General features: G+C 52.5%; 1 protein-coding gene across 1 annotated transcript in view; it reads right to left on the reverse strand.

The window, feature by feature from the left end:
- RRP12 (ribosomal RNA processing 12 homolog) overlaps positions 1-15,800 on the reverse strand; it is a 30,167-nt gene extending 14,367 nt beyond the window's left edge. Inside the window, exons 1-18 of the mRNA XM_082630249.1 lie at positions 15,544-15,800; positions 14,769-15,001; positions 12,950-13,033; positions 11,525-11,601; positions 10,911-11,016; positions 10,591-10,707; positions 9,374-9,512; positions 9,158-9,285; positions 8,106-8,204; positions 7,386-7,477; positions 5,134-5,245; positions 4,827-4,924; positions 3,498-3,612; positions 2,339-2,481; positions 2,000-2,121; positions 989-1,053; positions 739-901; positions 155-309 (exon numbers count right to left, since the gene is read on the reverse strand). Of these exons, the coding sequence (XP_082486375.1) occupies positions 155-309; positions 739-901; positions 989-1,053; positions 2,000-2,121; positions 2,339-2,481; positions 3,498-3,612; positions 4,827-4,924; positions 5,134-5,245; positions 7,386-7,477; positions 8,106-8,204; positions 9,158-9,285; positions 9,374-9,512; positions 10,591-10,707; positions 10,911-11,016; positions 11,525-11,601; positions 12,950-13,033; positions 14,769-15,001; positions 15,544-15,682 (2,187 nt within the window). The 5' untranslated portion in view covers positions 15,683-15,800. The remainder of the gene's footprint in view (positions 1-154; positions 310-738; positions 902-988; positions 1,054-1,999; positions 2,122-2,338; positions 2,482-3,497; positions 3,613-4,826; positions 4,925-5,133; positions 5,246-7,385; positions 7,478-8,105; positions 8,205-9,157; positions 9,286-9,373; positions 9,513-10,590; positions 10,708-10,910; positions 11,017-11,524; positions 11,602-12,949; positions 13,034-14,768; positions 15,002-15,543) is intronic.
- Positions 15,801-16,124: the final 324 nt, after the last annotated feature.

Below are 16,124 nucleotides of genomic sequence, written 5' to 3' on the forward strand. Positions count from 1 at the left end.
GGCTCGAGCCCAGCCTACTGCTGGCATATGGTCCCCTGTTCTTCTGGGGGCAGACGGCCAAGTGAGCCATGGTGGGTAGGGTCTTGACCTTTCCAACACCCCAACCCACACTCACCCACCGGAGACTGTTCCTCCCCCTCCTCTACCAGGTCACCTGAGGCTCAGTAATGGTGAGGTAAGTTTTGATGGTTTCCAGCACGGCCCGGCGAGGGGCTGGGGTGTCTCCAGCTGCAACGGGCTGCCCATACAGGTTGAACAGGATCGGCAGAAAGTTCTTCGCAAAGCGGCTCACTTCAGCACGGTCGGCCTCTGGCAGGAGGACCAAAGTTTGCACAAAAGGGCCAGGAGATGACCCTGCCTCAAAGGCCACTGTGGTTGCAGCCCAGAGGCATTCTTTTGGGGGACCTGTGACAGGGTCATGGGTTTGGGGCTTTTCTGGGACAGGAGAGGCTGAAGCCAGAGCACAGAGGACGAGGGGCCACCACAGTCTACGGGGCCAGCCAAGTGCTAGCCCCATGTAAAGGCTGGACAACTCCCAGCAGCTGTCAGTACACTGAGAGTAAAGAAAGAGAAGGGGCTGTTTTCAGCATCCTACTAGCTCCTCGGGTCCCCAGCAGACACTCAGGTCCTTGAAAAGGCTTAGCGGTGGCTCAAGCAATGAGCTGGACAGGCAAGGTCAGGGGACTCGCACCACCACAGCCATCTTCCACCAGCCCCGACCCCAGAGCCCACACGTACCCGCCTCACAGCCCTTGGTGATGAGGGTGCGCAGGGCCTGGCACACAGTGACCCTCAGGTCTGGGCGCTCGCTGATGGCCGTGCCCAGCGTCCGCGCCAGCCCTTTGAAGGCGGTGGCCACGTCCGTGGGCCTCGTGCAGAACCCAGGCAGGAGGGTCCAGATCTGGGGAGGGAGGGGATGATAGAAGAGAGTGACGCCCAGCAACCTGTGCCCGCCTGTCCCCCCCACCCCCCCCAGCTGACCCCTTACCTGCCACTGGAGCGTGTCGTAGATCTTGGACTCCACTGTGCTGCCTGCCTGGGCCAGGTCCATTGCTAGAGTGACACAGGACACAGTGTGACCCTGGGCACACTCCTGACTGACAGGCCTCAGGTTTACCCAAACCAAAAGCCCAATGATGAGGACAGGAATATGGGCGATTCCCCTGCTCCACAGACGAAACGTAACACTTATTATTAAACAAACACTCGTTTGTTCTAAAAAAATGAAAAGACCTATGTAAAACAGAAAGCGGTATCTCCCCACAATCTCCTCCCCAAATCTTCCTCCCCATTTCTGACCTTATATTTCTCCAAGCACGTGCACACTTTTAAAGACGTAAAAAGGATTGTCTTATAAATATATTGTTCTGAAACCTGGTTTTACTTGAGAATAAAGCTGGTAACATTTATCAGGCAGTTTCTACACGGCAGCCTGTGTAATGTGCACTTACGTGATTATTGCATTTAAGCCTCACACCATCTCAATTATCGCCCTCATTTTACAGATGATGAGCAGACCCAGGGGAGTTGAATAAACTTGCCCGAAGTCACCAAACTGTGGAGCGGCTGAGCTGAGATTTCAATCTAATCTACTCAGCTCACCATGGACTAAACCCGTCCATTCCCCTGTCGGTCTCTTTCCTTCTGTACAGTGAGCACTCTGTGTCCCATGGTGGGGCTTTATTATGACTGACTTCACTGGAGCCCCAATGAGGGATGTGTGGGCTATGTTGGGATTTTTACTTGGAACATCTTTGTATATATAAATCGGTGTGTACTTGTCTAATTGTTCCTCTGGTGGGAGAAAAGGCCCCTGTCTGCCTGCCTCGGGGCAGGGGTGCCTGGCCACGCCTCGGACCCCACTGATGACGGCGCTCAAGCACTGGCTGACCACCTGCTTGGCCCAGGGAGGCTGCCGAACGTCCTAAGGCTGGGGCGCTGGACCAGGAGCCCTTCCTGACCCTTCCAGTGAGGCTCCAGGACTGTGGTGGGCCCGTACCTTTCCTCTTCAGGGTAGTAGCCAGAGGCAGGAAGTAAGCAGTAAAGAAACCAAGTCGAGTTTCCCGGACGTGGTCTCGGATGACGGGCAGCAGCCAGCTCCGAGGGAAATCCAGAGTCTCTCTGGGAGGAGGGAGGGGAGGCGCGGTGAGGAAGGGGTGACGGCCTGGAGCTGTCTCCCCACGGAGCCGAGGAACAGGACAGGTCCTGCTCTGGCCACCCCCACTGACCCGCACGGCACGTGGAGACGTCAGCCGAAGGTGTGGACACCCTCCTAGCGGAGAACAAGCCATGTGGCTCTCCTGGGGCTGGAATGGAAGCCAAGCAGGGCTGCACTTACTCAGAGCCATCAATTTCCAAAGGCACAGCCTCTAAAACCACCTCGGGGCCCATGCTGGCCACGGCAGCGCCCACTGCGCGGTCCAGAGCTGCCATGTGGGGGGAGTAGGGGGAGAGGCGCAGGTCACACAGGGACTGGAGGCACTGAAGCAAAGAGACGCGGGTCAGACATTCAGACGGGCCTGCGGCGCAGGTACCCATGGCTGAGGCTGGGCTAAAGTCTCCAAGAGGACGAGGTCAGGGGCGTGGGGTCAGGTTATGCTCTCGCCGGAGGTCACAGACCATTAACCACATTCAACTCTTGGATGTGTTTGAGCCCTCCTCAATGCCCCAGGATTTAAAAAGAAATTCTGTATTTGTTAGTAACAGGTAAAAATCAGGAGATTTCACATACAAACGTAGATTTCCGGTTTATCTTGAAAACCAGGAAGGTATGGGAAACGCAGACCCACAGTACAATTAGTATAAATTAGCAGGCACTGCGGAGCAGCTGCCCCTCGAGACCAGAGCTGCCCCCTCTGGTTCACTACAGCCCCTCAGAGCCCCTCTGCTAGCCTCATTCCTTGAGGACCTCTCACGGGAGCCAGGTGTTGCCAACCTAATCTAGCGGGGCCTGGGCCAGGCCTCTCAAGGAAGGCCCTACCCTTGGGGAGGGCCCCACGAGGCCGGGAGTTGCTCTGCCTGCTGGAGAGGGGTCTGTGGCCTGCACTCAGGCTCCCACCTGCTCCTGGAGCCGGGGAGGATCTCCGGGTGATCCCTGAGCCTTAAATGGTTTACTCTGGGCTTTGGTAACCTCCCTGGGACCCAAGTCTGCTTAAAATACTATGCTCACCTGTTACAGAAAATTTAGAGAATTAAAAATTAAAAATTAAAAGATAATAGATAGGGGTGAGGGAGAATCACACTGCTTCCCTGTGAGTTTCAAAACCATCAACTCCAGCTAAGACTAGTGAGAAGGCATTAGGCGGTGGGGGGAGGGGTGGTTTCAGCCCTCTTCTCGTTCCTCCCACATTAGCCCAGTCACCTTCCTGGGGACACAGTACTGGGCACCCGCAGTGGACCCTGGCAGTGGGGGAGTAAAGCGCAGAGGTAACGGAGACACGTGCCCCTCTAGCAGCCCCAGCCACCTCCTGCCCCGGCCCAGCCGCTGCCCCAGTCACCTTCCTCATCACGGGATGGGCCTGTCTCCCACACGCCTCGAAGAAGACACACAGCAGCTGCAGCACGGAGCTCCATGATGCGTGGAATCTGTATGTCAGGCCCTCCTCCACTGCCCTGCCAAGGGAGTGGGCAGTCAGGGCCATGGAAGTCCATGGCCGGCACCAGGAACTACAGACCACGGCAAGGGTGAGGCCCCAGGAAAGGCCAAGGGGGGAGAGCTAGTGTTTATCAAGTACCCCCTGTGCTAAGAGTTTCATTTATATAATCCTCACACTTCAAAAAAAAGCTGTGAGCTAGGTTATTTGTTCCATCCTCAGATGGGGAAACTGAGGCTCAGAGGGACTAAGTAACCCAGCAGTGTCACACTGCTGGTGGCCAAACTGGGCCTCCAAAGCCCGTGTTGTCACTGTCCCATGCTTTCTCGGTCTGACCAGAGGTGGGAAGATGGGGTAGGTACAGGTGGCCTGGGCAGAGGGAGGAAAGCCACAGCAGTGGGGAAGCCCGGCCGGCTGCTAGCCCCTTCCGGCCCAGGCACGCTGCGGTCAGCTCATCTCTTGAAGTCGAGCCCCAGAGGCTTTAGGCAAGAATGGCCAACAGGGGTTAGTGTGGGGAAAGGGGTGAGCTGGGGGTGGAGCAGCTCTATTCCTCAGTTTTCCAGAAACTTCATTCCAGGTGTATCCAGAAGAAACAGGCCTATGTCCTCACAGGAACAGAACCCAAAGCATCACACCTTGGAGCTGAGCAGACAGACCCAGAGGAAACACCAAAGATCCTAGCCTCTTGGTGCTCTGAGGCTCCTCACTGGCGGCTGGAAGGGCCTGGGTGGTTGGAGGCCGTGTCTGTGAATGGCTTCTCTTGTAGGCATGGAGGGCAGCACAGCACATGAGTAAGAGTGGACTCTGCGGTCAGGCTGCCACTTACTAGTTGAGTGACCTCAGCTTTCCCAGTCTGTAAAATGGAGTCAGCACCTATCTCCTAGAACTGTAAGGACTACCAGTAGTTTCTATTTATTGGAACTTAACTACACACCAGGTACTGTTCTGAGAACTTTACACGTATGACCTCATTCAATCCACACCTCCATTAGACTGATGCGGACCCTGAGGTGTTGAGAGGCGGAGGAACTAGCCCCAGATGATGGGCCCCCAAGTCCACACTCATGAGCATGACGCTATGGCACCTGGAGTGTGGCCAGTGCTCAAACCGACAGCAGCTGCTCTGGCAGTGTGCGCAAGGCCCACCACAGTGACAAGAGGAGTACCTGTCATCATGAGGAACTTTCTACAGGCACACCTTATTCCCTCCTCACGCAGAGGCTGTGTTCTCACCTGAACATCTTGGCGACATACTGGGCAGGGCCTGAGGCCGAGGAGGTCACGGAGCCGATGTCAGCCATGTGGGGAGCAACACACTCCTTCAGGATCTCCTGCAAAAAGAGGCCACAGATGTGTGGGCCCAAGACAGCCCCCCAGTGCCACTCAGCCTTCCCAGGTGACTGCTTCCTGAAGCTTCTAGGAAGCTCACCCCCACCCTGAGAACTTCCTCCCCAGGATGCAGCTGGAGGCCTGGGGTGAGCTCTGGGAGCTCTACGGCTCTCTGCTTCCCTCGCTAAAGCTGGGCTGGGGGCTGAGGTACCTGAAGGCACTGGGTGGCAGCTGTCACCACCTGCGAGTGGGGGGAGAGGAGGCAGGTTGTCGCAGTTCCAAACAAGCGAGGGAGGTGGCCCAGCCCCAGGTCCCGATGCAGCCTGTCAACACAAAAGCCTTCTGTGGGGCCTGGCCCTGGGCCTCGGGGACTCAGATGGCCCAGGTCTGACAGCAGTCATGGATCTGTGGGGCTCTACAGGGCCCTGCTGGTGGGCAACTGCAAAAACTGCCGTCATGCAGGTGACAGCTACATGTGGTACAAAAATGCAAACAGGTCTCCAGGGTATAAAACGAAGAGCATGCCTTCCTCAACACACCTTTCTCCCAGACTGACTTCCCAGGGGAAATTCAAGCTTAAGTTTCTCAAATACTCTTCCAGAAGTTTTTATGCATATACAAACACACAGAACAATAATAGTTGCTAACATTTATGTAACAATCATCACATACCAAGCACTGGTGTAACAATAAGAATTAATTCATTTAAACCTTGCAAAAAATAAAAACAAGCAAAAACCTTAAAACTGAGATTAAATCCTATTACAATTCCCATTTTATACATGAGGAAACTGAGGCTCGGAGAAGTTGAATAACTTGCCCAAGGCAGGGCCTCCCTGGTGGCGCAGTGGTTGAGAGTCCGCCTGCCGATGCAGGGGATACGGATTCGTGCCCCGGTCTGGGAGGATCCCATATGCCGCGGAGCGGCTGGGCCCGTGAGCCATGGCCGCTGGGCCTGCGCATCCGGAGCCTGTGCTCCGCAACGGGAGAGGCCACAACAGTGAGAGGCCCGCATACCGCAAAAAGAAAAAAAAAAAAAAAAAAAAAAAAACTTGCCCAAGGCTGCCCAGCTAGTGGGCGGTGGGGGTGGTCAGGATTCACAGCCTGGTAGTTTGGCTCAAAAATACAGATAATTACGCACCTCGCTTTTGCTCAGTATATCTTGGAGGTCTTCCCACATCAGCATGCACACATTTACCTCAATTATTTCTAACAGCTGCCTAGTATTCCACTGTTTGCATTTAACCAGTCCCCCCCGGGGCCACATCTAGGTTGCTCCTAGGTGTTTTTGCCATTACCTAGAATGCTACTACAAACATCCTACAACTGTGGGAGTCCTCCTGCAGGATAAACCCTGAGAAGTGGAGAACAAAATGATTTGGCCATTTGCTGGCACCTCCAGGTAAAAGGTGATTTGGTGCAGAAAAAAAGACACGGGCCTGGCAGACCTGCGCTGGAGACCCGGCTTTGCTCCCCTGCAGCTGCATGACTAGCTAACTCGCAGTGTTTCACTTTCTGGTTTATGAAGTGGGCTAAGACCTTCCTCACGGGGTGCTGTGATCAGTGAGATGAAACATGGATGCAAAGCACCCAGCATGGTGCCTGAGGGAGAGCAAGCCGACGGAAGGCCTTCAGCGGAGGGGAGGATGACACGGTGGTCAAGCTTCCGGGCCTCGGAGACCCTGCCTCCAGGCAAAATGCAATCACCAACTGATATTCTACTTCATTCTCAGCCTTATTCGGGAAAAGTGGAGCCATCTAGTGGCTACTATAAGAGTGACTGTTATGGGCTTCCCTGGTGGCGCAGAGGTTGAGAGTCCACCTGCCGATGCAGGGGACACGGGTTCATGCCCCAGTCTGAGAAGATCCCACATGCCGCGGAGCGGCTGGGCCCGTGAGCCTGTGCGTCTGGAGCCCGTGCTCCGCGACGGGAGGGGCCGCAACAGTGAGAGGCCCGCGTACCGCAAAAAAAAAAAAAAAAAAAAAAAAAAAAAGTGACTGTTATGACAGAGACACAAAACAGAAACTGGGTTCGCAGGACTGAGGATCCCAGAGGAGGGGACCATTAACCCAGGTGGGGAGTAGGGTGGAGCCGCAGAAAGGGGATGATATCCTCTGAGAAGTAAACCAGCTGCACAGGGTGACAGCCGGCCAGGGGTGACAGGAATCAGGATGGCACTCGGGCCCCACCTCTCGGTGGGGAAGGTGCTCTCGGCCGCCTGGCTGCTCCTCAGCTCCCCGCAGCTCTGGCAGGAAAGGCAGCAGCCCTGGCTAACACAGGCTGTGCTACCCGGCCCCGCCTTCATGAACACAAGAGCTGGTCTGCACACACTCAGTGCAGAACCGCCCCCGCCCCCAGAAAGCCGAATCCCCTCCAGCTTCCGGCTCATGTCCCTCTCATCTGTACCGCAGCGCAGGGGTCCTGGCTGGAGGCCAAGGGACCGCCCTCCACCGCATCCCTACCTAACCAGGTTGATGTGGGCTTTCTCCATGACCTTCAGCCAGGCCAGCAGGGGTTGTAAGTCATTCTCGCTGGGAACGTAGTCGTACAAGGCCTAGGGGCGAGACAGGGAATAAGCAGGTGACTGAGCAAGTGTGTTCAGCAGCAGCCCAATGACAGGACCCCTTCCCATCCCTAGGCAACAGCACGTCCCTGTGACTGTCCTGTCCCAGGGCCTGCACACGGGGGCCTCTGCACTCACAGCCCCCTTGGCCTTCCTTTCCCTGCTCAATGAAGCCCTTCCGCCTCTGCTTCTATGGGAAAAAAATCTCTAGGAGCAGTCAAGAATAACTTGGGTCACACAACCCTTTGTGAACCTGACAAAAGCCAGAACCCTTCTCCGGAAAAATGTACATGAGCATATACACACATTTTGCAATTTGGGGGGGTTTGTGCCCCCTTCCCCAAACCCACCCAGAGATCCCTAACATTGTTCAAGGTACCTGTTAATACCATGAGACCACGCTGAATGGTTTTTTAGGTTAACTACCACAAAGTCAAGAGTCAGGGCCCCCAGCTCCCATGGACACCGATGTGGCTTTGGTGGCCAGTCTCCTGGCTGCCCGTCTACCTGACTCCTACACTGGGGCAGCCCAACCCAGCCCATCCAACCTCGCTCTGCAGACAAGTAACAGGGCCGCCCCCCAGCACAGCCATGTGCCCGTCCCCCCATCAGGCCTCACCGTGATGATCTGGGCGTTGAGCTCTGCTGGCAGGGTACCCGGGCTTGGCTTGGCATGGAAGAGGCTGTGAAAGGCCTGCATGGCACAGGCTGTCACCAGCTGGAGAGGACAGGGAGGCTTAGTGGGGAACCCACCGCAAAGCCCACGGTGGCCCTGCACCCCTCAATATCCCACTCCAGCCGGTGGGCTTGTGGGGACTTGGGCCCCCTGAACCTCAAACATGCCTCCTACACCTGGACACTCAGAGGACTGCTGCTTTAGTAAGTCTTGGCAGCCACCAGGAAAAAAAAATGATTTAAACAAGGACAATGGAGAAATGTGAAGAAAATGTTTTTTTAACGTAATGGGCTAAAAAAGCAGGCTACAAATGGTTGGCATACTATAATTATAGCTGTATCTTCACGTTTTTATGTGTTTGCTTACCTAAAAAGAAAATGTCTGAAAGGATACACAGCAAGTTGTCTGTGTACTATTTATCTTAGGAAATGAGACTTGGAGGGAAAAAGAGACTTTTATTTTTTTACTTTATATACTTCAGAATGTTTTTTTTTCCTTTTAAACAATGATCATGTTATTTATATGATGAATGCTTTAAAATATGTAGTGAACAAACAGTATAAGAGAATATATAGAGATGAACAGAATTGTGCTCGCATATCAAACGCAAGGGATCGTTTTTATGTATCTTTAAAGTTGTTATACTGACGTTATTAAGTAAGCAAAAAAAAAAAAAGAGAGAGAGAGAAATAACCGTTGTCTGTGGCTGGGGTAGAGCTCAAGGTAGGGGGAGGACTGACGCTTTACCGGCCCCGCCAGGGTTCCACCCTCTCCCTCACCTCACCTCCCAACTGAAGATGCCCAGTCTATCCGACACCGGGGATGAGATGTTGTCCCTGGGTGTAGCTAAGAGCAGCGCGGGGGCCGGGAGACCCTGGCCCCTGCTTTTGGCCTGAACAGTGAGTTTCCCAAGTGCCAGCACCACGGGCCTGGGGTCTGAAGCTCTGTCCTCTCTCCTCCTCGGCGCATCCCCACGCGCCGGGGCCCAAGCTCACCACGTGGCTCAAGGTCATGACGCGGAGGAGAGTCTCACTGCAGCTCTTCACCAGGCCATCCGGGAAGCAGGGCAGCACGTCCTTCAGCAGGGTGAGCATGTGCAGCGTGGTGGTGGCCTCCTTGGAGCCTGGTGGACAGAGGGCAGCTGAGACTCCAGCCCGCTCTCTGCAGCAGGCCCTGTTCTCCACCGCCCACTCTCAACTGCGTTTTCCCACCTCCAGACTTCTCGATCTCCTGGATGCAGAACTTGGCAGTGGACATGGCAGCAGGGTGGTGGGCAGGGGCCTTTTCACCAAACATGAATTCACTGCCCTTGAGGACGGAGCACACTCCATGCTGGGCAGCCTTCCGGATCTGAGGGGCAAGGAAGGGGGACAGGGCCGGGTCAGTGTTCAACCAGCAGTGTGTGTGCTTCTCATGACCACCAGCAGTGAGCATTGATCGCACACCTCCTACAGGGCCAAGGCCACGCCTGGGGCTGCGTGTGTGTGGACTCCTGGGCTGCCGAGTAAGACAGACCTCGCTTTCCATTCCTGCTCTCCTGCTAACTCACCAACTGGCCTTGAGCAAACCAGACCACTTAGTCTCTGAGCTTCAGTGTCTCATCTTTACAACACGGATTCCTTCATTCATGCAATCGTCCAGCAATATGGAGTGTCCACCAGTTCAGCGGTGAACCAACAACTCATTGGGAGGTAGGAAATAAAGAAATGTACACCAGAAGGTAAAAGTACCTTGTGGACAATAAAACAGGGGCGGTTACTTTTTATACGGCGATCAGGAAAGTGTCACTTCAGTGACATGACGTTTCAGCAGAGATCTGAAGCAAGTGAGGGAACCACTGCAGGGATACACAGGGAAGGAGGCATGAGCCTGCCTGGGATCAGAGCGCTTAGCACAGGGAGTGACTCTTACGACTGTTACATGTTCCCCGCGCTAAATTTCAGGAGGAAGCAGAGTGGCCAAGCACAACGTACTGGGCACCTACTACAAGCCAGGACCTGCACCAGGCCCGTGGGGAACACCAGAGTGTCACCGCGACCTTGCAGCAAAGTTGTTATTATCATCCCTGTTTTACAGCTTAAAAACCAAGACTCAGAGAGGTTAAGTAACTTGCCCAAGGTCACAGCACAACCAGTGAGTCCAGTATTCAACTCAGGTCTGTGTGACTCAAAGCCCCCCTCCAGCCCTCTCTCCTGCCACTGTAACTAAACAAGTCACTGACCAATGAGGCAGCAGAGACTCAAATGGGCCTGACCGTGACCCTCCCTCCTATAGGAGGAGCTAGCAGATAGGGCTTCAGGCAGGAGGAGAACCTCCAGACAAGAGCCCAGAGCTCAGGGTGACCTCCCCAGTCCACTCAGCAGGCCAGGCCCAGCCCGGTTACTAGAGTGGCTGCCCGCTCCCACGTCCTGGTGCCCCACGGCCTCACCTTGGGCTTGGTGTGCACAGTGAAGCTCAGCAGCCCATGGAACACCTGCAGGGTCACGGGGTAGCTCCAGGCCTCCAGGTCCTGCTTCCGCAGAAGGGTGGCCAGGCAGGAGAGGACCTTCAGAGGAGAGGCGGTCTCTCAGCTCCACCTGCTTCACCCAGGTGGGAAAGAGCCCAGCTTCTCACCAACTCCAGAAAGCGCCAAAGGGCTTTCTGAGGGTCCACAGAGTGCCTATACCCCTCCCAGGGAGTGTCCAAGCTGTAGCCAAATCAGATGGGCTCTGGAAGACGGCAGGGGGACACTGAGACCCAAACACTGACCCATCGGAGGGCAGAGGTGGAGCCACTGTTGGCCTGGGCTGACAGGATATCCATGAAGGCTTTGGAGGTATCAGAGAACTTCTTAATGAGCACAGGGCTGGGCACGCTACAGGGAGAGAAGAAAGAAGGTCAGAAGACTAGAGGGGCCTCCGAGAGCAGCTGGTCTGGAGGAGAAGCTGGACAGAGTGGGGCAGCGCTGGCCCAGTCACTCCGCGAGCCCACCCTTCCTGACGCCCGGTTCAGTGCATTTCCATGGCACCTGAGCTCCCTGCCTGCCCCACCTTCTCCACCACCCGCTCTCCACTATCCACCAGACGGGCCCTTATAAACTCCCCCAAGTCCTCTCCCCACCTGGCCCCTGGCTGCAGATGCCCAGACATCGTGGCTCAACACTCCACCCTGTCCCTCCTGCCCCACTCGCGGCACAGGGCTGCCCCTGGCCAGGCACCAGCACTCACACTCTGCCCTGTAACATCCCAGGCCACCCTGGAGCCTGAGCCAGTGGAATGCCACCTGATACTTAGCATCTTTTTGTTCCTTTGAATAATTCCCTGATCCTCCTCCTCCCTTCCACCCCCACTCCCTTCTTCCCCATATAAGGAGCCAGGACTCACCGCTTCAGGACGAGGTTCAGCAGGTAAGCAACAGCAGCCAGAGACTCTGTGGACTCCACCGCTTCCATTGTTGTCATCTGAGGCCAGACCATGGGGTGTGAGTGGGAAATGTGTCACGCTGGGCAAATGGGGTATGGGGGTGTGCCCAGCAGGACGGTTATGACTGAGAATGCTGGTGTCAGAGGTTCAAATCCCAGCTCCACCACTGTGACTTTGGACTAGCAACTTAACTTTTCTGTGACTCGGTTTCCTTACTTGTAAAATAGGGATCATAAGTTGTTGTGAGGTTTAATTGAATTAATATACATCAGACATTTAGAACACTACCTGACACATTATGAAAACCATATAGTGCTATTTAATCTACTTCATTAGTCTAGAGCAGAGGTTAGAAAGCTTTGTCTGTAAAGAGCCAGATAATAAATACTTTAGATTTTGCAGGCCACATATGGTCTCTGCTGCGTATTCTTCTTTGTGTATTTTAACTATCTTGTAAAAATGTAAAAACCATTCCCAGCCCTAGGGCTATACAAAAACAGGGCACGAGTCAGATTATGCCCATGGGCTATATAGTTTGCCGGCCCCTGTTCCACAGTAGTGGTTCTCACACTTTTACACCCTTAAAAAGTACTGACGGGCTTCCCTGGTGGCGCAGTGGTTGAGAGTCCTCCTGCCGATGCAGGGGACACGGGTTCGTGCCCCGGTCCGGGGGGATCCCACATGCTGCGGAGCGGCTGGGCCCGTGAGCCGTGGCCGCTGAGCCTGCGTGTCCGGAGCCTGTGCTCCGCAATAGGAGAGGCCACGACAGTGGGAGGCCCGCATACCGCAAAAAAAAAAAAAAAAAAAAAAAAAAAAAAAAAAAAAAAAAAGTACTGATGATTTCCCCAAAGAGACTTTGTTTACACAAGTTATATCTATTGATATTTATCATATTAAAAATTAAAACTGAGAATTTTTAAAAACACACAAATATGCAAGCACAATTCCATGAGCTGTCAAAATGTCATCAGACATCACGTAACTTCTGGAAAACTCCAGGGTACAGTCAAGAGAGAATGGGAGTGAAAAAGGTAAATGATGGTTTAGCATTATTATGGAAATAATTTTGACTTAACCAACCACCGAAAGGGTCTTGGGAACCCCCAGACTACACTTTGAAAACAATTTTACTAGAGAATCCCCTGGGTGTAACTCAGTTTCATGGATTAGGAGAAAAAAATAAAAGAGAGTAGTGGATTTTGTTTTACAAGAATAATGTAGCAAATCCCACCAGGCTTACCAAGCCACCTGAGAATAACTGAAGCGCTTTCACCTGTTTAAGGTTGTCCTTCTCATCCCCGCATGCAGGGGCCCCTGCCTTCTCCTTATAGCCTGAATAATCTGCTACTCGGAAAGCCCACCCACCTGCAAGTCACACCCACTCACCAGGGCAGCAAAGTACTCAGTCTCCGTCTCCTTCCCACCCTGGGAGCGTATCACCTCGGTGACAGCAGCCAAGACAGCACAGATCTGCACATGAGGGAGAAGGTACCTATGACATCTATTTCCGATCAAACCCCACCGCAGGGTAGCCTCTTCTCCTTCCTCCTTCACAAATTATTCTCCTGACAAAGCCCAGAGCAGACAAGATGAGCAGCATCCAGAGCCAGGGAAACACACACAGGGCCCAGCAACAGGAAAGCTCACACATCTGCCCAAAACCCACCTCTAAGGCTCTACCCCTTATATATGGAAATACCTGCACAAATGTGTAAACATTCATGCACAAGTGTTCACTGCCACAACCAACTGGAACAATAAAGCAGCCATCAACAAGGGATTAATAATGTACTCATTATATAATAATGACAAATTCAAACACTATGTAACTATTGAAAAGAATAGTGAACAACTACATAGATTAACTCAGAAACACTGATCAGTGGCGAAAAAAGTTGTAGAACAGTATATATAAAATATAATGGCATTTCAGTAAACCTGAACAAAATGTGGGTAAAAAAGTCTACAATGGTAATTTGACAAGAGGCCACTGAGCACTTGAGATGTGGCTAGTATGACTGAGGAACTGCATCTTAAAATTTTTATATTATTTATATTTAAGAACAAATACTTTGGGCTCCCCTGGTGGCGCAGTGGTTGAGAGTCCGCCTGCCGATGCAGGGGACACGGGTTCGTGCCCCGGTCCGGGAGGATCCCACATGCCACGGAGCAGCTGGGCCCGTGAGCCATGGCCGCTGAGCCTGCGCGTCTGGAGCCTGTGCTCCGCAACGGGAGAGGCCACAACAGTGAGAGGCCCACGTACCGCAAAACAAACAAACAAACAAACAAATACTTTATCCAGTTATTGGGAAACAGATTTAGAACTACTTGGGTATATGAATCTACTTTTGCAACTGTAAGTTTTATGAACTTTAAATACAAATCAAGTATTGCCAATGAAGATTTAGCCTCCAAATGGAGGTGTCAGACTAGATTTTGAAGACTTAGTATGATAAAAATAATGCAAAAACACCTCACTTGTAAAAATATTGATTATAAGTTGAAACAACAATATTTTGGGCATACCAGGTTAAATGAGATATATAATTAAGGTTAATTTCACTTGCATCTTTTTTACTTTTATTTAACATAGCTACTAGAAAATTTTAAATTACGTATGTGGCTCATATTACATTTGTTTTCGACAGCGCTGGTCTAGAAAAGTACTGTTACAGTTAACAGTAACTACCACAAAGGAGTTAAGCTGGGAGAACAACTTTCATATTTTATTCTACTCACCTCACTTTGTTATCATTTATAGTTTTGACATTTTTCATTTAAACAATGAAAATATATGTATATATAATTTAGAAACTAAAAAAATAATATTTAGGTCTTGTTAGATAAAACATTTTTTAACCACTGTTATTCAGTATTAATTTATTCAACAAATGTTTCCTGAAAACATTCTATGAATATATAAAAAGGCCTGTGTTAAGTACAGTTGAAGAGATAAATGTTTGCAAAAAATGTTTTGGACATTTGAAAATTGTCAGGAAAATACCCTGAGGGACTTGACACTTGAGCCAGGAAGATGTTCTTAGAAAAAGCAGAAAGTGGAACCTGCCCTAGGAGGGGTAATAAGTAGCAGACACAAAGGGTAGGAGGGGTGACACATCATCCAGAGATTCCACCTGTTGTCACTGGACAGCAGTCAGCTGGCCTCCCCTCACTAGCCTCTGGCTGTCCTGAGACTCCCCCCTACCTCCTTGTGGGCAGCCGAGCTGGACTCCCAGAAGCGCTGCACTTTGCTGAAGGTGACGTTTGTGCAGTCGGAAAGGCCGCTCAGGAAGGTGCCCGAGGACTTCTCGGTGAGAGCTGGCGCCACCTCTTCCTCTTCCATGGCAGTCTCAGGGGCTTCGCTTTTACCCAGACGCAGGGATCCTGACTGCAGCTCATTATGCAACTTTACCGCATCAACTGTCAAGTCGCTCTTTCCTGAGAACCGGAGGCAAAGGGTAAGGACCCCACTTCTTACCCGAGCCTCCTTTTGGCTAAGAGAACAAGAACTACCCCTAGGAAACAAACAGGCGGAGTCTAGACCCCCAACCAGAGAGGCTAAATTCTGAACGCGGTCTGCCTCAGCAGTCCACTGTACACCTAGAACTTATCAGATTCAGAGAGGGAACCCTCCAGGTAAAAGTTTCGCCGGTGGGAGTCGGGTGAGGGCTGCAGTGAGGGGCCTGGGAAAGAGATGAGGGTGAAAGCGCTTTGTAAAGCGCCACCATGGTTAACTATAGGCGTGAGTACTGACTGATACTCGTGGTACCCTAGCCAAGTCATCACCCTCCTGTGGAGTCGGTTTCTGCATCTCTTAAATGGGGAGGGTGGACCTTTACAACAGGCTCCAGATCGGACATTTCAGGAGACGAAAGGTCCGATGCTTGGGCCCCAGAGCCTGCAGAGAGGCTCAAATCCATTGAGACCCAGGCCCGCCCAGAACCCCGCCGCCGGCTGCGCCTGGGTCGCGACCCTGCTACCTGAGGGCCGGCTGAAGAAGCGGCTGCGGGCGGCCTGGCGGTGGCGGGAGATGGCCGGGTTGCTGTCGCTGCTGTGGCCTTTCTTCCAGCGTTTCAACTTGGCCGAGACCCCGGAGGGCAACTTCCCCGAACGACCCATGTCTACTAAGCCGGGGGTGAGTTTAAAGGACCGGGGTCCAAGGACCGAGAAACACACGCAAGACCCACGTGGGTTCGCAGCCCGCTCCACTTCCTCTTCCTCTGGCGTAACTTCCGTATTCACGTCCGTTACCATGGCAAAAGAGTCAACATCCGGTTTACGTATTCTCCAGGCTCCGATCTGGGAGGGGCTCCGAGGAGATCAGTTCCTAGGGAAGAAGTGCTGGTGTTAGGGAGTCGCTGGGGCTCTTACTCCAGGGCTAGGGTTTTTGGCCACAGGAGTGTCTTTTTTTTTTTTTTTTTACATCTTTATTGGAGTATAATTACTTTACAATGGTGTGTTAGTTTCTGCTTTATAATAAAGTGAATCAGCTATACATATACATATATCCCCATATCTCCTCCCTCTTGCATCTCCCTCCCACCCTTCTTATCCCACCCAG

Source organism: Mesoplodon mirus, assembly GCF_964341445.2.
Source record: "Mesoplodon mirus genome assembly, chromosome: 2".
Taxonomy (NCBI): Eukaryota; Metazoa; Chordata; class Mammalia; order Artiodactyla; family Ziphiidae; genus Mesoplodon; species Mesoplodon mirus.